This window comes from Lipotes vexillifer, unplaced genomic scaffold (genome assembly GCF_000442215.2).
Source record: "Lipotes vexillifer unplaced genomic scaffold, Lipotes_vexillifer_v1.1 scaffold810, whole genome shotgun sequence".
NCBI classification, from domain to species: Eukaryota; Metazoa; Chordata; class Mammalia; order Artiodactyla; family Lipotidae; genus Lipotes; species Lipotes vexillifer.
This window is the reverse complement of record NW_006797357.1, coordinates 824,619-844,813: the sequence shown is the minus strand read 5'-3', so window position 1 is coordinate 844,813 and position 20,195 is coordinate 824,619. Positions and strand designations below refer to the sequence as shown.

The window sequence follows — 20,195 nt, the reverse complement described above, 5'->3', positions numbered from 1 at the left end:
ACACACACACACACACACACACACACACACACACACACACACACACACACACACACACACACACACAGGATAGGTTTCTTAATTATTTGTCTCTACTGGTCCTTAATCCATGTATAAAAATAGTGCCAGTTGATGAGAGTTCTTTTAGGCAAAGATGGAATGGGGAATAGAGAGAAACACATTCATTTTATTCTGCTTAAATTGATGGTGAAACATTTTTCCACTGAGCTCTTTACATTTGTTCACTAAAAATATGAAGTACATTTTTATTAATTTTGTAGTCTAGGTCAGAATACTAATTCAAAGATTTTTGTGGTCAGTTGGGTTTGCTAGAGAGAGAGGCATCAACTTAAAAAATTTGCACAACCTAAAAGCTGAGAATTGTTTTATTTGGTGGACTTACTGAGAAGCCAGTATATTTGAGGAAAAGTCATAAAATTATAAATCACATCAGTTCATTTAGTCCCATGTAATTAATTCCTGTTGATCTGGATGAAGTCGTCAGGTTTTCTATTAAAGTTTGGTAATTTCTTACCTAGTTCAGGGGTATGACCTAAAAGTTATAAGGAACAATATTTACCAAAGATTCCTTTTATGAATCTTCATTTTTTAAAAGCATCAGAGTAAAACAGTGATTGTCTATAAATGACAAGACTTAAAATGGCATGTTTAAAGATCTGATTACAATGCAATTGACAAGAAACTTGGGTGTTTCTGTAACACACAACATTTTAAGATAATTATGAGTTATGACTAATAACATTATACCAGGGCATATCAGAATTTTAGGAATTAAATTTCGGGATATCTACACTAATGACATTTACTTATACAGTATAACCTTAGAAGATTTATCTCCAGTAAATGGCAATGCTCCTCAAGTAATTTAACATACCAAATCCTAATTAGTTTAACATTCCTTTCTGAGATGTCTCAGAATTTCTTTGAAGCATCCTAGAGTTAGCTGGAGGTCAAAAGAACTTCAATTAGAATTTTATGTTTGGGAAGTTTGTCAAAAATATCAAAAAGTTTCAAAACACTTGGTAAAATCACTGTAAAACAATACTTGTTCACCTAACCAGAGTGATAAAAGATTTCACAAACAAATACAGATCACTTAAAGGCAAAGAAACTCATACAATCTGTTATCAAAAGCAGTACTCCAAGAAAACTTTGTTCTCTTTAACAGAGAAGAACCAAATCCAGTCTTGCACCAGCCTACTTTTGATAACAAAATCCATTTACATAATCAAATTTAATCTAATCCCATCCTGACGATTTAATCTAATCCCAGCCTGACAAAACTCCTTTTCAGGGTTCCTTTTACAAACCTTCCACAATTTTCTGTACTCTTATTAGTTTGTCCCTTATTTTTTCATCTAGAAATAACTGGCTCTAGGACAAAACATTCTTTCCCCTTAACAAAATATATTTTCATTCCTCATGCCTTTTTCTGCATACATTTCATTTTCCTTATATACGGAAATGTTTCCCTTATTATCTTTAGTAACTTTTAACTACATATTACAATTTTAACCCTTAAAAACCTTAATCTTTAGAAAAAACCAACAAGCAGCAAGTAATTGTGAACTTTTTGTCATACCAGCATTTCCTGGTTGGAATATTCCATAACCTAGAAACATTCATCTTCTCATAGCATAATTTCTTTCCTCAGTGTGGTTTAAGATGTGTCTAATAAACCCAAATTAGTTCCCTCTTGTAAGGAGACAGAGGTAGGTAAATTTAGACCTGTTTAGCAACTAATGTTCTGGTGTTTTATCTTATTTGAAATAACGTGGATATTCAGTGAATTCCCATCATTTAACTTAACTTAGCAAGTTAAGTTACTCAAGTTACAAAAAATCTGGAAAAACTATTTTAGAGAGACATACCCAAAGCATAATTATTCCTTAAAGAGTTCACCTGAAAACTGTTATCTCATTTACCTTTATTTATTTATTTATTTATTTTTTCCTTGCGTTATGCGGGCCTCTCACTGCTGTGGCCTCTCCCATTTGCGGAGCACAGGCTCCGGACGCGCAGGCTCAGCGGCCATGGCTCACGGGCCCAGCCGCTCCGCGGCATGTGGGATCCTCCCGAAACGGGGCACGAACCCGCGTCTCCTGCATCGGCAGGCGGACTCTCAAGCACCGCGCCACCAGGGAAGCCCCTACCTTTATTTTTTAACTTATGAAAATCATACCAAGTTAAATTTTTTCTTGCTGACAAACTATATAACAGAAATAACATGAATTTATTGATCTTCGGTAAGCCTAGGTACAATAAAAGTCAGACATGTCTGTATTGATACTTCCTAGATCATGTGAACCTGAAATTCATTCTGGCCAGTTTCTTTTTTTATATATATAAATTTATTTATTTTTATTTTTGGCTGTTGTTGGGTCTTCGTTTCTGTGCGACGGCTTTCTCTAGTTGCGGCAAGCGGGGGCCGCTCTTCATCGCATTGCGCGGGCCTCTCACTGTCGCGGCTTCTCTTGTTGCGGAGCACAGGCTCCAGACGCGCAGGCTCAGTAGTTGTGGCTCACGGGCCCTGTTGCATGTGGGATCTTCCCAGACCAGGGCTCGAACCCGTGTCCCCAGCATTGGCAGGCAGATTTTCGACCACTGCGCCACCAGGGAAGCTCCCAGTTTCTTTTATATTTAGAAATATTTAGTTTATAAGCACTTACTTTTAAGTCAATTAAGTAGAACTCTTTTATAAGTTTAATTTTGGTAATGTTTTCCAGAGGTAGAGACATCTCATATATATAACGTACACACATACATATAAACAGACAAAATCAGAGATCTCACAGCTTCACTTTAAAAAGTTAGTTAAGAATCAGGTATTAAAATATAAACTTACTAGTTTATAAATAACAGTTGGAATAAGTTAAGTTTGCTGAGAAGAGTAGGGCTTCACTATTTGTGGAAAAGACTTTTAAGATTTGTACTTGTCCTTGGTAAACTGTTAAGGAGGCTATGAATTAGATTTTGGGTGAGGGAGCCTTTCCAGAGACTTGAGCTTAAAAAGTCCTACCTCCCCCACCCCGTGGCCTTTTTCTTCTAGGTTTCAGGTTTTACCAGACTGAGCTAATTTGACTCACTTTCAAGTCACTGTGGGCTGTTTTTACATTTCTAATTCGTAGAGATTTACAAGACAAAGACAGTTGCTTTTAATTCTCTGAAGAACTGGTCTTCTGCCAAAATGATATTAAAGATTGATGTGCCCAACTATATTTTCTTTAATTTGCTTTTTTTTTAATATCAGATTTCCAACCAAACTGAAAATTGAGTTCTATGTTCTAGAGCTTTAGGGTTCAATTTATCTTGCTTTCAAAGGCTTGCATAAGGCATTTAACAAAGACCCCCTTTCTGATTGCATAGGTTAGACCCTGAGCAAAATCTTTATTCTTCTTTTTAGCCCCTGAATATTAGCTCCCAGTCTTGTACCATATTGAGGAAAGAAGATGAATATTTCTAGAGTTTATGGAATATTCCAATTAGGAAATGCTGGTATGACAAACAGTTCGCAATTTTACTTGCTGCTTGTTGGTTTTCACTAGAGTTTAAGGTATTTAAGTGTTCCTTTTACTGTGTGGGTTCAGGTAACCCTACTGGTTTCTGTTAGTATGTTTAATTAATATTGTCTGAAGGGCAGATTTATATGCCCTGTCCTGTACTTCCAGGCAGGGGAAGCATTCCGCAGTGAAACATGTCTATCTCACAATATAATTAGGCAAAAGAGATGTAACCATCTTATATAAGATCTATTTAAATATACCAAATTTTATAAACTTTATCTCAGTTCTGTCAACTTTTGTACCTTTAACTTTAGTTTGTATTAGGACACTATCAAAATACCTTTGTCTTATAAGGAGTCCAGAAACTTTTCTTTTTATCCCAACCATTTTATTTGTTTTTATATAAAAGGCTTTGGGATTCCCAATGAGATGTTGAGGCAAAGGACTCAGGCCCCTTTGTTGATTTTTTTTAAGTTGATTAATTGGCCCAAGCAATTGTTGGTCAGTTATCTCAGTGCAATTTTTTCAGACTTTTTTTTTTACCCCAGACTTGTTTGTAGCCCTTTAATGTTGGGGACCAATAGGGGTATCCCTTTGACCCATCCAGCCTTAGGTAGTGTTGTATCAGAACCTTTTGTTTTAATCCCATTGACATCCATTTTATTTATTCTATTTTAAAATAACCATGTAAAAATTTCTTTATCCATTTGGGACGAGGCCCTTTAAAATTTCTACCTTTTTTTTGAAGAAGTCTCTAGACTTTCTCTTCAGTTTTTTTCTTCCCTGTTAACCTAATCAACATGAATTATCCTAGTGTGTTTTTTTTTTTTAACATCTTTATTGGGGTATAATTGCTTTACAATGGTGTGTTAGTTTCTGCTTTATAACAGAGTGAGTCAGTTATACATATATATATGTTCCCATATCTCTTCCCTCTTTGTCTCCCTCCCTCCCACCCTCCCTATCCCACCCCTCCAGACAGCCACAAAGAACCGAGCCGGTTTCCCTGTGCCATGCGGCTGCTTCCCACTGGCTATCTACCTTACGTTTGTTAGTATATATATGTCCATGTCTCTCTCTCGCCCTAACACACCTCACCCTTCCCCCTCCCCATATCCTCAAGTCTGTTCTCCAGTAGGTCTCTGTCTTTATTCCTGTTTTACCCCTAGGTTCTTCATAACATTTTTTTTTCTTAAATTCCATATATATGTGTTAGCATACGGTATTTGTCCTTCTCTTTCTGACTTACTTCACTCTGTATGACAGACTCTAGATCTATCCACCTCATTACAAATAGCTCAATTTCGTTTCTTTTTATGGCTGAGTAATATTCCATTGTATATATGTGCCACATCTTCTTTATCCATTCATCCGACGACGGGCACTTAGGTTGTTTCCATCTCCGGGCTATTGTAAATAGAGCTGCAATGAACATTTTGGTACATGACTCTTTCTGAATTATGGTTTCCTCAGGGTTTATACCTACTAGTGGGATTGCTGGGTCATATGGTAGTTCTTTTTGTAGTTTTTTAAGGAACCCCCATACTGTTCTCCATAGTGGCTGAACCAATTCACATTCCCACCAGCAGTGCAAGAGTGTTCCCTTTTCTCCACACCCTCTCCAGCATTTATTGTTTCTAGATTTTTTGATGATGGCCATTCTGACTGGTGTGAGATGATATCTCATTGTAGTTTTGATTTGCATTTCTCTAATGATTAATGATGTTGAGCATTCTTTCATGTGTTTGTTGGCAGTCTGTATATCTTCTTTGGAGAAATGTCTATTTAGGTCTTCTGCCCATTTTTGGATTGGGTTGTTTATTTTTTTGTTATTGAGCTGCATGAGCTGCCTGTAAATTTTAGAGATTAATCCTTTGTCAGTTGATTCATTTGCAAATATTTTCTCCCATTCTGAGGGCTGTCTTTTGGTCTTGTTTATGGTTTCCTTTGCTGTGCAAAAGCTTTGAAGTTTCATTAGGTCCCATTTGTTTATTTTTGTTTTTATCTCCATTACTCTAGGAGATGGGTCAAGAAGGATCTTGCTGTGATTTATGTCATAGAGTGTTCTGCCTATGTTTTCCTCTAAGAGTTTGATAGTTTCTGGCCTTACATTTAGGTCTTTAATCCATTTTGAGCTTATTTTTGTGTATGGTGTTAGGGAGTGATCTAATCTCATACTTTTACATGTACCTATCCAATTTTCCCAGCACCACTTATTGAAGAGGCTGTCCTTTCTCCACTGTATATTCCTGCCACCTTTATCAAAGATAAGGTGACCATATGTGCATGGGTTTATCTCTGGGCTTTCTATCCTATTCCATTGATCTATCTTTCTGTTTTTGTGCCAGTACCATACTGTCTTGATTACTGTAGCTTTGTAGTATAGTCTGAAGTCAGGCAGCCTGATTCCTCCAGCTCCATTTTTTGTTCTCAAGATTGCTTTGGCTATTCGGGGTCTTTTGTGTTTCCATACAAATTGTGAAATTTTTTGTTCTAGTTCTGTGAAAAATGCCAGTGGTAGTTTGATAGGGATTGCATTGAATCTATAGATTGCTTTGGGAAGTAGAGTCATTTTCACAATGTTGATTCTTCCAATCCAAGAACATGGTATATCTCTCCATCTGTTTGTATCATCTTTAATTTCTTTCATCAGTGTCTTATAATTTTCTGCATACAGGTCTTTTGTCTCCTTAGGTAGGTTTATTCCTAGATATTTTATTCTTTTTGTTGCAATGGTAAATGGGAGTGTTTTCTTGATTTCACTTTCAGATTTTTCATCATTAGTATATAGGAATGCCAGAGATTTCTGTGCATTAATTTTGTATCCTGCTACTTTACCAAATTCATTGATTAGCTCTAGTAGTTTTCTGGTAGCATCTTTAGGATTCTCTATGTATAGTATCATGTCATCTGCAAACAGTGACAGCTTTACTTCTTCTTTTCCGATTTGGATTCCTTTTATTTCCTTTTCTTCTCTGATTGCTGTGGCTAAAACTTCCAAAACTATGTTGAATAAGAGTGGTGAGAGTGGGCAACCTTGTCTTGTTCCTGACCTTAGTGGAAATGCTTTCAGTTTTTCGCCATTGAGGATGATGTTGGCTGTGGGCTTGTCATATACGGCCTTTATTATATTGAGGAAAGTTCCCTCTACACCTACTTTCTGCAGGGTTTTTATCATAAATGGGTGTTGAATTTTGTCAAAAGCTTTCTCTGCATCTATTGAGATGATCATATGGTTTTTCTCCTTCAATTTGTTAATATGGTTAATCACATTGATAGATTTGCGTATATTGAAGAATCCTTGCATTCCTGGAATAAACCCCACTTGATCATGGTGTATGATCCTTTTAATGTGCTGTTGGATTCTGTTTGCTAGTATTTTGTTGAGGATTTTTGCATCTATGTTCATCAGTGATATTGGCCTGTAGTTTTCTTTCTTTGTGACATCCTTGTCTGGTTTTGGTATCAAGGTGATGGTGGCCTCGTAGAATGAGTTTGGGAGTGTTCCTCCCTCTGCTATATTTTGGAAGAGTTTGAGAAGAATAGGTGTTAGCTCTTCTCTAAATGTTTGATAGAATTCGCCTGTGAAGCCATCTGGTCCTGGGCTTTTGTTTGTTGGAAGATTTTTAATCACAGTTTCAATTTCAGTGTTTGTGATTGGTCTGTTCATATTTTCTATTTCTTCCTGATTCAGTCTTGGCAGTTTGTGCATTTCTAAGAATTTGTCCATTTCTTCCAGATTGTCCATTTTATTGGCATAGAGTTGCTTGTAGTAATCCCTCATGATTTTTTGTATTTCTGCAGTGTCAGTTGTTACTTCTCCTTTTTCATTTCTGATTCTATTGATTTGAGTCTTCTCCCTTATTTTCTTGATGAGTCTGGCTAATGGTTTATCAATTTTGTTAATCTTCTCAAAGAACCAGCTTTTAGTTTTATTGATCTTTGCTATTGTTTCCTTCATTTCTTTTTCATTTATTTCTGATCTGATTTTTATGATTTCTTTCCTTCTGCTAACTCTGGGGTTTTTTTGTTCTTCTTTCTCTAATTGCTTGAGGTGCAAGGTTAGGTTGTTTATTCGAGATGTTTCCTGCTTCTTAAGGTGGGCTTGTATTGCTATAAACTTCCCTCTTAGAACTGCTTTTGCTGCATCCCATAGGTTTTGGGTCGTTGTATCTCCATTGTCATTTGTTTCTAGGTATTTTTTAATTTCCTCTTTGATTTCTTCAGTGATCACTTCGTTACTAAGTAGTGTATTGTTTAGCCTCCATGTGTTTGTATTTTTTACTGCTCTTTTCCTATAATTGATATCTAATCTCATGGCGTTGTGGTCGGAAAAGATACTTGATATAATTTCAATTTTCTTAAATTTACCAAGGCTTGATTTGTGACCCAAGATATGATCTATCCTGGAGAATGTTCCATGAGCACTTGAGAAAAATGTGTATTCTGTTGTTTTTGGATGGAGTGTCCTATAAATATCAATTAAGTCCATCCTGTTTAATGTATCATTTAAAGCTTGTGTTTCCTTATTTATTTTCATTTTGGATGATCTGTCCATTGGTGAAAGTGGGGTGTTGAAGTCCCCTACTATGAATGTGTTACTGTCGATTTCCCCTTTTATGGCTGCTAGTTTTTGCCTTATGTATTGAGGTGCTCCTATGTTGGGTGCATAAATATTTACAATTGTTATATCTTCTTCTTGGATCGATCCCTTAATCATTATGTAGTGTCCTTCTTTGTCTCTTCTGATAGTCCTTATTTTAAAGTCTATTTTGTCTGATATGAGAATTGCTACTCCAGCTTTCTTTTGGTTTCCATTTGCATGGAATATCTTTTTCCATCCCCTTACTTTCAGTCTGTATGTGTCTCTAGGTCTGAAGTGGGTCTCTTGTAGACAGCATATATATGGGTCTTGTTTTTGTATCCATTCAGCCAATCTGTGTCTTTTGGTGGGAGCATTTAGTCCATTTACATTTAAGGTAATTATCGATATGTATGTTCCTATTCCCATTTTCTAAATTGTTTTGGGTTCGTTATTATAGGACTTTTCCTTCTCTTGTGTTTTTGTCTAGAGAAGTTCCTTTAGCATTTGTTGTAAAGCTGGTTTGGTGGTGCTGAACTCTCTCAGCTTTTGCTTGTCTGTAAAGGTTTTAATTTCTCCATCAAATCTGAATGAGATCCTTGCTGGGTAGAGTAATCTTGGTTGCAGGTTTTTCTCCTTCATCACTTTCAGTATGTCCTGCCACTCCCTTCTGGCTTGTAGAGTTTCTGCTGAGAGATCAGCTGTTAACCTTATGGGGATTCCCTTGTGTGTTATTTGTTGTTTTTCCCTTGCTGCTTTTAATATGCTTTCTTTGTATTTAGTTTTTGACAGTTTGATTAATATGTGTCTTGGCGTATTTCTCCTTGAATTTATCCTGTATGGGACTCTCTGTGCTTCCTGGACTTGATTAACGATTTCCTTTCCCATATTAGGGAAGTTTTCAACTATAATCTCTTCAAATATTTTCTCAGTCCCTTTCTTTTTCTCTTCTTCTTCTGGAACCCCTATAATTCGAATGTTGGTGCGTTTAATGTTGTCCCAGAGGTCTCTGAGACTGTCCTCAGTTCTTTTCATTCTTTTTTCTTTATTCTGCTCTGCAGTAGTTATTTCCACTATTTTATCTTCCAGGTCACTTATCCGTTCTTCTGCCTCATTTATTCTGCTATTGATCCCATCTAGAGTATTTTTCATTTCATTTATTGTGTTGTTCATCATTGTCTGTTTCATCTTTATTTCTTCTAGGTCCTTGTTAACTGCTTCTTGCATTTTGTCCATTCTATTTCCAAGATTTTGGATCATCTTTACTATCATTATTCTGAACTCTTTTTCAGGTAGACTGCCTATTTCCTCTTCATTTGTTAGGTCTGGTGGGTTTTTATCCTGCTCCTTCATCTGCTGTGTGTTTTTCTGTCTTCTCATTTTGCTTATCTTACTGTGATTGGGTTCACCTTTTTGCAGGCTGCAAGTTCGTAGCTCCCGTTGTTTTTGATGTCTGTCTCCAGTGGCTAAGGTTGGTTCAGTGCGTTGTGTAGGCTTCCTGGTGGAGGGGACTAGTGGCTGTGTTGTGGTGTATGAGGCTAGATCTTGTCTCTCTAGTGGGCAGGTCCACGTCTGGTGGTGTGTTTTGGGGTGTCTGTGGACTTATTATGATTTTAGGCAGCCTCTCTGCTAGTGGGTGGGGTTGTGTTCCTGTTTTGCTATATGGTTGGCATAGGTTGTCCAGCACTGTAGCTTGCTGGTCGTTGAGCGAAGCTGGGTGCTGGTGTTGAGATGGAGATCTCTGGGAGATTTTCGCCGTTTGATATTATGTGGGGCTGGGAGGTCTCTTCTTGACGAGTGTTCTGAAGTTGGCTCTCCCACCTCAGAGGCAGAGTCCTGACTCCTGGCTGGAGCAGCAAGAGCCTTTCATCCACTCGGCTCAGAATAAAAGGGAGAGAAAGTAGAGAGAATTAGTATAAGTAGGAGGAAATAGGAAAGAAAGAAAGAAAGAAAGAAAGAGAGGAGGGAAGGAAGGAAGGAGGGAAGGAAGAAAGAAAGAAAGAAGAAAAGAAAGGAAGAAGGCAAGAAGGAAAGAAAGGAGGGAGGGAGGGAGGAGGGAAGGAAGGAAGGAATGAGGGAAGGAAGGAAAAAATACAGAAAGAAAGAAGATACAGTAAAATAAAATAAAGTATAATAAAGTTATTGAATTAAAAAAATAATTATTTAGAGGAAAAAAAAAAGGGAAGGATAGAACCTTAGGACAAATGGTGGAAGCAAAGTTATAGAGACAAAATCTTACATAGAAGCATACACATATACCCTCACAAAAAGAGGTAAAGTGGAAAAAATCATAAAACTTGCTCTCCAAGAGCACACAAGCCTCTCGGGCTGGTGAGTGCCGGTCGGCACCGATCCTCTGCGGGAATCTCTCCGCTTTGCCCTCCGCGCCCCTGTTGCTGTGCTGTCCTCCGCGGCTCCGAAGCTCCCCACTCCGCCTCCCGCAATCTCTGCCCGCGAAGGGGCTTCCTAGTGTGTGGAGACCTTTCCTCCTTCACAGCTCCCTCCCACTGGTGCAGGTGCCGTCTCTATTCTATTGTCTCTGTTTTTAATTAATTTTTTCTTTTGCCCTACCCAGATACGTGGGGAGTTTCTTGCCTTTTGGGAGGTCTGAGGTCTTCTGCCAGCATTCAGTAGGTGTTCTGTAGGAGTTGTTCCACATGTAGATGTATTTCTGGTGTATTTGTGGGGAGGAAAGTGATCTCCGCGTCTTACTCCTCCCACATCTTTCCACCGCCTCCTATCCTAGTGTGTTTATTAGCATCTGTAAGACCCGTGAAGGGAAAGCAGAGTGCGTAAATAAAGCTTCCCAAGCCATTTTTTCTATTCGTTTGTTTGGGTTAAATTAAAGGTGTTCTGAGTTTAATTATTTTATCTTTTTATACCTTCTGATTTGATTTTTTCATAGGTACCAGTACAACAGCTGTTTATAATGAAAGCTCTAAAAATTTGCCAGTTTAGAAGTTTCTCAAATTTAAAAGATCCATCATCTGGCCATTAACGAGATATATCTTAATAGGGACTCAAACCAATAAAATGCAAGAGTCATGCCCACAAGACAGTGTGAAGGAAGCCACCTAAACAAAATCCAGAAAATTTACTCCCCAAAATAGTAAAAGACCTTTGTTGTACAGGCTGATACAAGGAAGGTTAAGACGGCAGAAAGCCCCCTGAAAGTTGGCACAGTCAGACAAAAGATTGCTCAGAATCCCAGTTTGTTCAGTGGGCTGCGAAATGTACACCATATGTGTACTTTATGGATGGCAGAGACCAAGTTCTCAAAACACACACACACACACACACACCACACACAATGCTGAAGAAGACTGGGTAGAACATTAACTTCTCAAAGACATGGAAAGATAAATGCAAGTTCCCACTAAAAGGGCTTTTTCTTTACGGTCAGAATTCTGAAAATATGTTTTATCAAGCTGGATTTCTCTAACTTAACTGCATATGCAATAAAAGAGCCCCCATCTTAGTTATTTTCAGGGCAAGATTTCCTTTAATCCCCAATTAAAGTACTTGTAAATGTAAGTTTTGTATGTACATAAACCTGGTAATTTGTCACTCCTTTTGTTTTGAAAGTTTTGTTCCCTGTTCTGAGGTCAATTTGTTTAGATAAAGTAGCTAGTGACAATCCTGTGGTGGGCCAGGGTGCTGTTTGTGAGCTTAACTCCTCTAGGTTTTACCCTGGAGCTGTTTTAGCTCTGTTACATGTCTCAGTTTTTCCCTTCAGTATCCTGAGACCGCTGTGGGTGCTCAGATCATGGAGGGACCAACTCTTAGGCATATCCCCTGCAGAGCAAATTTTTAATTAAAGTGAGTGGGTTTCCCTGTAGGGGCAGCCGCATATTATGAGGGCTTGCCTCCACCACTCCCACAAGCATCTTAGTTGCCTGAAAAAGCCGTTGCCACCTGGGAGGAGATGGTCCTTTTTTGGAGCAGAAAGCTCTCATGAGATATCTCACTTTTATTACAATAAACTGTTAAAGTAGCCAATTCAAGGAAAAACGACAAGACAGTCTTCTACCTAATTTACGCACTCCAACCTTACTCAGTGTCTTTCAGCTAAGCAAAGTCTTCCAGTGTCTTTCAACAGAGGATAACCAACTCAGTGTCTAAAGTAAGCAAAAGTCTCCCCAGTGTCTTTCAACTGAGGGTAAACCAGGTACCTCTTCTTGAAACAAAGTTTCAAAGATAACCTGCTCCTCCAAAGAAGAGACTTACGAGATTCAAGAACCAGGAGATAAACTGGAGATTAAATAAAACTTAGGAGATTCGAGAACCAGGAGAGACTCACCCAAATTTGTTTGGACTCTCCGAGGAGGCAGACAGGCCCAACCAAGTGGCCTCAGCTGGTACCAAGGCTCCAGATCCTCATAGAGTTCAGGCAAAGGAGAGAAGTCTACTCTGGGTCCCTTTGTTAGTTGCCCAAATGGTCGACTGAAAAAAATTGCACAACCTAAAAGTTGAGAATTATGTTTTATTCGGCAGACTTACTGAGACCTTAAGCCCAGGAAACAGCCTCTCAAATAGCTTTGAGGGACTGTTTTGAAGAGGTAAGGGAGGAGCCAGGATATATAGGATTTTTTGCAGACAAACAAAAACTAGGTAGTCAGAACATCAAAAGATTACAGTTAATTAAAGAAAACCAGACACCTCAAGTTAATGAATTCAACACTTTTCTGTGTATTGGAAGATGTAAGCATCTGGGCTTATTGAAATTGTTCCTTTGATAAGCACCTTAACTGCCCTGTTTTTCTCCATCCTGTATCCCCTCAGAGTGTACTATTGGGGGTGGCTGTGGAGGCTGATAGCTTGATGGCAGGCAGCCTGTTTATCTTGATCCTGAGTTCCCCTCAGGATGCACCATCAGGGGTGGCTTCAGTGGCTGATGGCTGCAGCATTCTTTGTCAGGTGACATGACATTCTTTGTCCACAGAGGGAAAGTACATACTGATGAAGAAAATATTTTGAAGCATTTTAAGGAGATACAAATGCATTGTCAATATTTATTTTGTATTTGTTTCTTTACATTTTATAATCTTGAGATTATCAAAATTATATTTCTCTTATGTGAAGGTCGATATTGTTGACCCACCTTTACCAAAGTACAGAACTAGAAAAAGTTTGCTGAGAAAAGTTTTATCATTTTAGGAAATAAATTTAACAGCAAGTTTTCATTTAATGCTACAATAAAGAATGCTTTCAAAAGAGTTTGCATAGTAACACTTGAGAATACCTCTGTAATGTTGTAAGTGGTTTTGGTAGTTCTACAAAGATAATTATGTATGAGATGATAGGGAGAATATTAAGTTTATAAATAAAATCTACAGAGTTGGAATTAAACCCAATAACAGAGTTCTAGATTGTCTAGACACATTAAAGATTCTTCATAAATCTTAGGTTATTTTTGTCCAAATACTCGTATGTCCTGTAACACCTTGTAGTTAATTTATTCATCATATTGTGAAATGCATCTTACTTAGAGGGGTTTTTCCCCCTCTGGAAAGCTAAATATTTTAATCACTGATTCTCCTTATGGTTCTTGGCCCCTTGGAAGAGTTAAAAGTTGGTCATAACTATTTACCTCATTTTAAAACTAATTTTGTATTAACTAAGATATATATATATATATATATATATGCATGTGTGTGTCTGTACACACACACATAATCTTTGCAGATACAAGTCTAATTGAAAATACTGTCTTTGAATCTGTATCAAACTGAAAAATGTTTTAAAACTTCTTTAAAAATAACCATATTTGGGCTTCCCTGGTGGCGCGGTGGTTGAGAGTCCGCCTGCCGATGCAGGGGACACAGGTTCGTACCCCGGTCTGGGAAGATCCCACATGCCACGGAGCGGCTGGGCCCGTGAGCCATGGCCGCTGAGCCTGCGCGTCCGGAGCCTGTGCTCCGCAATGGGAGAGGCCACAGCAGTGAGAGGCCCGCGTACCGCAAAAAAAAAAAGCAAAAAACAACAAAAAAAACCATTTTGAATAAAAATATGTGCCGAGAAAAAACTAGTTTTCTTTTTGAATTGGAAAATGGAGCTTATGCTTTCTTTGAGGAAATTTGTACTCAGAAGTTTAAGATAATTATGATTGTATTTTTGGTTTGTTTCGGAAAGATATTTTACTATTCTGAGGCAAATGGATAGTTTTATTACAGAAATAGATTGTAGGAATGGATTCATGGTCATTTCTTGACAGTTTTTCATTTTTGCACAGGAACTGTGCAGGGTGGCTGGGAGGAGAACAGGAAGGAGAACAAGTCATCACTTCTTGCAATGTTCCCCTCTCAATCGAAATAACTCTCCCTTAAGGGGCATCTGCCTACATTGTTGGTGGAATGTAAATTGGTGCAGCCACTGTGGAAAACAGTATGGAGGTTCCTTAAAAAACTAAAAACAGAGTTGCCATATGATCCAGCAATCCCACTCCTGGGCATATATCCAAACAAAATTATAATTAAAAAAGATACATGCACCCCTATGTTCATAGCAGCACTATTCACAATAGTCAAGACATGGAAACCTAAATATCCATTGACAGATAAATGAATAAAGATGTGGTATATATATTGATACAATGGGATGCTGCTCGGTCATTAAAAAAAAAATAGTGAACAAAATAATGCCATTTGCAAAAACATGGATGGAACTAGAGATTATCATACTAAGTGAAAATAAGTCATTGCAACAACATGGATGGAACTAGAGATTATCATACTAAGTGAAAATAAGTCAGAAGGAGAAAGACAGATACCATATGGTATCACTTATATGTGGAATCTAAAATATGACACAAGTGAACCTATCTGCGAAACAGAAACAGACTCACAGACATAGAGAACAGACTTATAGTCTGACTTATGATCTGGGGAGGGATGGAATAGGAGTTTGGAGTTAGCAGATGCAAACTACTACATATGGAATGGATAAACAACAAGGTCCTGTTGTATAGCACAGGGAACTATATTCAGTATCTTGTGATAAGCCATAATGGAAAATAATATAAAAAAGTGTATATATATGTATAACTGAGTCACTTTGCTGTGCAGCAGAAATTAACACAACATTGTAAATCAACTATACTTCAATTTTTTAAAAAAACTTGTCTCTTTATCTAATTTTCTGCAAAAGAGATTATTAAAATATTGAATTAAAAAGCAAAGAGGAATTCTTTACTGAAGAAAAAAGTCTTCTATTACTGTTTGAAAAATGTTGCTCTCAAACATAAATTGTCATAGTGCAGAAGATGTGATTAGTGTTAGGTCTTTGAGAATTGTGTTTTTATTAGAGAATATAAAAGACTTTTAATGAAATGATGTGAAACCACAGAGTAGAGGTGCCAGTATACTAAGCAATAAAATAATCTGCTCTGAATATATTTTTGATCTTGTTTAATTAAGGTTATTTGAAGATAACATACTCATTTTCTGATACTGATAATTCCTTTTGGTTTCTTTTTCTAATTCTGGCATAACATGAAATAAAATTATAAGCCGATCATTAGAAACTTAAAATGGCATATCAGTTGACAGTGATCATAACATTTAAATTTGTAAGTATCAAGTGATTTCTGTGTTTTTTCATCCAGTGGAGCATGTTGCAGGATGAAAAGAGGCTTCATTTCATGAAATTAACATTTATTGTGCATTACGTAAGTCATAGTGCTAAATACTGAGAACATAGTTCCTGTACACATGGAACTTAAAATTTGTGTGCCAGGGGCTTCCCTGGTGGCGCAGTGGTTGGGAGTCTGCCTGCTGATGCAGGGGACACGGGTTCATGCCCCAGTCCGGGAAGATCCCACATGCCGCAGAGCGGCTGGTCCCGTGAGCCATGGCCACTGAGCCTGCGCCTCTGGAGCCTGTGCTCCACAACGGGAGAGGCCACAATAGTGAGAGGCCCGCGTACCGCAAAAAAAAAAAAAAAAAATTGTGTGCCAGTTTTTAAGAATTAATAAACTTTTATCCTGTTTTTTTCTAGCCTAATTCTGGTGAACTGGATCCTTTATATGTAGTGGAAGTACTTCTGCGCTGTAGCAAAGAAAGCTTGAAGAATTCAGCTACTGAGGCTGCAAAACCAGCTAAGTCTGATGAGAAAGGAGAGATGCAGGTTTGTACTTTATTTTTCATTTTCAGATTTCAGATATTTTGTACATTATTTATAATCACTAGCTTTCCTGTATGTGATTATAATGAACATACTGTCATGATTTCCTAATTGGAAGTTTTCAAGGTATGTGAAAGCCATCTAACACCAGTAGGATGATTAATCTCCTTATCAAATTATGGCAAGGTAATTAGTGACAAAGTGAAAGATAAAGAGAATTTAATCATTTAAATTTTCACATGAAGCTGGAATTTACCTGAGCTAAAAAAGATGTTTTATCATTATTTTACAATTGTATCATTTTACACTTTATTCCATCCATATTGTTTATTGCATTCCTGTGAAAATAATGATTGAAAGTAATGAGCCAGTGTTTTGAAAGGAAACTTAGGTAGAACTTTTTCATTAATTTACATGTGCTTTTAATTAAATGCAAAGCATTCAGCTTGCCACATGAGATACACATATTACTTAAATGGCTCCTATTTTATTTCATTTTAAAATAATTAATATAAAATAATTGTAGGTAAGCCTTACTGTGGAGAGTCCAAGTATCTATTTGAAGAGTAATATCATACTGAAATTTTGTTATTTTTAAACACTGCTTTAAGTATATGTTGTATTGGCTAGGTCTTTTAGGAAATGTCATTGTAATGATACTTGTCATAACCGGCTTTGGTTTGTGGAAAGTAAAATCTGCCACTGTAGCATCATCGGCTGCTGCTTTGCATCAGTGAAATGAATGTGAGATTCAAAGCCGACAGTATTTAAAAAGACTGTTTATTATTAAACATTTTAAAATAATGATTTAAAAGTCTAGTTATTGATAATTCCGAATACCAGCTAGCCTTTGATCTTTGTTCCTCACTCTTCTAATTTGTTCTCCTCCAGAATTCCACCACCATTAACTTACATGATTTTCTTTTCCCTAACATTTATTTTGTCAACTGACTGCCTAACTAAAATTAGGCTAAAATTCCCACAATTTGACATATATTCATTGTGGCCAAAGAAATCTTTGAAGTTGGAATGGCAGATATGTGGCATGCATCGCAACATTCTCCTTCTCTCATGGCAGATATTAATAAGAAGTCATGGGCCCCTTTTACACTCAAAGCTTATTAGACTCTTACTGAAAAAATGATCTAATCAGTAATTCATTGGAGTTAGTATTTTAGGTGAAACCTGTTTGTTGTCTGCTGTGTTCTAGGCCCAAATTTTATTAAGCATGAGCATCTGTGCCTCTTTTACTTAAAGATACTGAGAAGCTTTGCCGTACTTAATAATATGATTTTGTTGAGTTCAGTAGATAGTCTCTACAGGGAAGTCTTCACTGAACCCTGGGCAAAACTGAGTGTCTCTCCTCTGCTGAATAATTTTTTTATTCAGTTTATTTCAGCATATGCTGCTAAGGAAATTAAGGTGGGGATGTGTAAGCATGAATATATATGTAGTCTCTGACTTAAAGGAGTTTAGAACTATGGAGGGAGCATTTTTTGCTCAGAGAGGTGACCATCAAAGATACGTGTGTATATATTCTTATAAAAGAAATAATGAGACTTAGGCAAATTTGTAGGAATATTAGAACTTTTTTCAGACAAAAATTGCATTTCCAGCTGTGGAAGGAACATGTGCAGAGCACAAAACATCCCTCTTTAAAAATAACTCCAAGATGATGGGCTTCCCTGGTGACGCAGTGGTTGACAGTCCGCCTGCCGATGCAGGGGACACGGGTTCGTGCCCCAGTCCGGGAGGATCCCACATGCCGCGGAGCAGCTGGGCCCGTGGGCCATGGCCACTGGGCCTGCGCGTCCGGAGCCTGTGCTCCGCAACGGGAGAGGCCACAGCAGTGAGAGGCCTGTGTACCACAAAAACAAGACAAAAAGAAAAACAAAAATAACTAAGATGAAATTGTAGATGTAGATGAACAAACGTATGGACACCAAGGGGGGAAAGCCGCGGTGGGGTGGGGATGGTGGTGTGCTGAATTGGGCAATTGGGATTGACATGTGTACACAGATGTGTATAAAATTGATGACTAATAAGAAAAGAAAACAGCAAGTAACTAAAAACTAATAATAAATTTTTATATTGATTACATGTTGAAATGGTAATATTTTTAATATATTGGTTAAATATATTTTTTAAATTAAAAAAAACCCTCCAAGTTCTGTTTATATGGTTGAATGACAAAGGCATAGAATAAAACAGGGAGGAGAACTATACCTTAAGAAATGGAAAATGTATATAATATTATTTGCTTTTGCAAATTAATATTTTGAGTAGGAATCCTGAACACAGAGAAATAATGCCACAGGCAGTTAGTTTATAAGGAAATCTCACCTCTCAACTGCCATGATTGTGTAGCACTGTTCAGGGTAGGTTTGAACCCAGTTTCCTTTATGTGAGATATGAGGAGGAAGTGGGATTTCCATAGTTATCTTTCCCTCCTCTAACTTTGAGTGTGTGTAATGTCAAATTTAGCTTTTGATCAGCCTTTGTATAAGACTACTTTCTAAAGTGACTTTTTCTTTTACCTGTGAAATAAATCTTGAATTTATTTTTCCAGAAAAACAAAATGGCTTAGAATATAGCTAGCTTTGGATAACAGTTGATTAGTAGAGGTTAACACTTAAGACAATGTATTCTAAAAATTGCTCTTGTCACTGTTGCTTTGCCAGCTTCAAGTGTTTCTGACCACTGCCCCTATCACAGCCATTTCATTAAAAGTTAAATGAGACTCTGTGTCAGGAAGTAAAGACCATAATTACAAATTTTAGAAAATTGATTTCTCTTTTGTTCCTCTAGGCAAAGAATTCTCTAGAATCATTCAGCATTAGATTAAAACATCTATGAAAGGACATAGAATAGGTTACAGATCACAACTATACACTTAGGCTATCTAAAAACTACTTGAGAGTCAAAATACCCTTTAATAGCCGTGATAGAATGAGATTTAGCAGTTTTTTCACTTTAGAAGTTTGCATGAGAAGTGTGCTATTACAGGGCTTCCCTGGTGGCGCAGTGGTTGAGAGTCCACCTGCCAATGCAGGGTACACGGGTTCGTGCCCCAGTCTGGGAAGATCCCACATGCCGCGGAGTGCCTAAGCCCGTGAGCCATGGCCGCTGAGCCTGCGCGTCTGGAGCCTGTGCTCCGCAACGGGAGAGGCCACAGCAGTGAGAGGCCCGCGTACCGCAAAAAAAAAAAACAACGAAAAGAAAAACAAACAATAAAAAGTGTACTATTACAAATTAAAATCAGATTTTTTTTATTTTAAATACACTTTGAACATATTTAAAAATAGCTGATTTAAACTGTCTGTTAAGTTCAGTAGCTGGACTTCCTCAGTGACAGTTTCTGTTGACTGCTCTTTTTCCCTGTATATGGACCATATTTTGTTGTTCCTTTACATATTTTGTAATTTTTTTTTAAACTGCACATTTTATATAAAATAACATGGCAACTTTGGAAATTAAACCTAAGTTTCTTTATGTTGCTATTTGTTGTAGTTGTTTGCTTGCTTGCTTGTTTGTTTTGTAGACTTTTCTGAATTAATTCTCTTAATTAAGTCTCTAGTTTTTGTTGTGCATGGCCACTGAAGTCTCTGCTTAGTTAGCTTAGTGGTCAGCTAATAATTAGACGAAAACTTCCTTAAATGCCCATAACCATTAAGTCCACCAGTCTCTGCTTAGGGACTCTGCATGCATATTGTAGCATGCCTTTAACACTTAGCCAGAGAGTTGACAGCAGTACCTTAGTCTTCACTTCCTGTGTGTTCAGTCTTAAGGACATCCAGAGGTGAGAGTTTAGGGCCTTCTCTGTTTTTTCTGGAGTGTGAACACAGCCCTACACATGCATGAGGCCTTCTACGTTTCTAGTTTTCTAGGAGCGCCTTTCACATCTCCCTATGGACATCTTACTCTCCATCTTTTCTTTTCTTTTTTCTTTTTTTTTTTTTTTTTTTTTT

At 37.5% G+C, this 20,195-nt stretch overlaps 1 protein-coding gene across 1 annotated transcript in view; it reads left to right on the top strand.

The window, feature by feature from the left end:
* MTREX (Mtr4 exosome RNA helicase) overlaps window positions 1–20,195 on the top strand; it is a 147,409-nt gene that overhangs the window by 89,123 nt on the left and 38,091 nt on the right. The window contains exon 20 of the mRNA XM_007469275.1: window positions 16,102–16,230. Coding sequence (XP_007469337.1) covers window positions 16,102–16,230 — 129 coding nt within the window. The remainder of the gene's footprint in view (window positions 1–16,101; window positions 16,231–20,195) is intronic.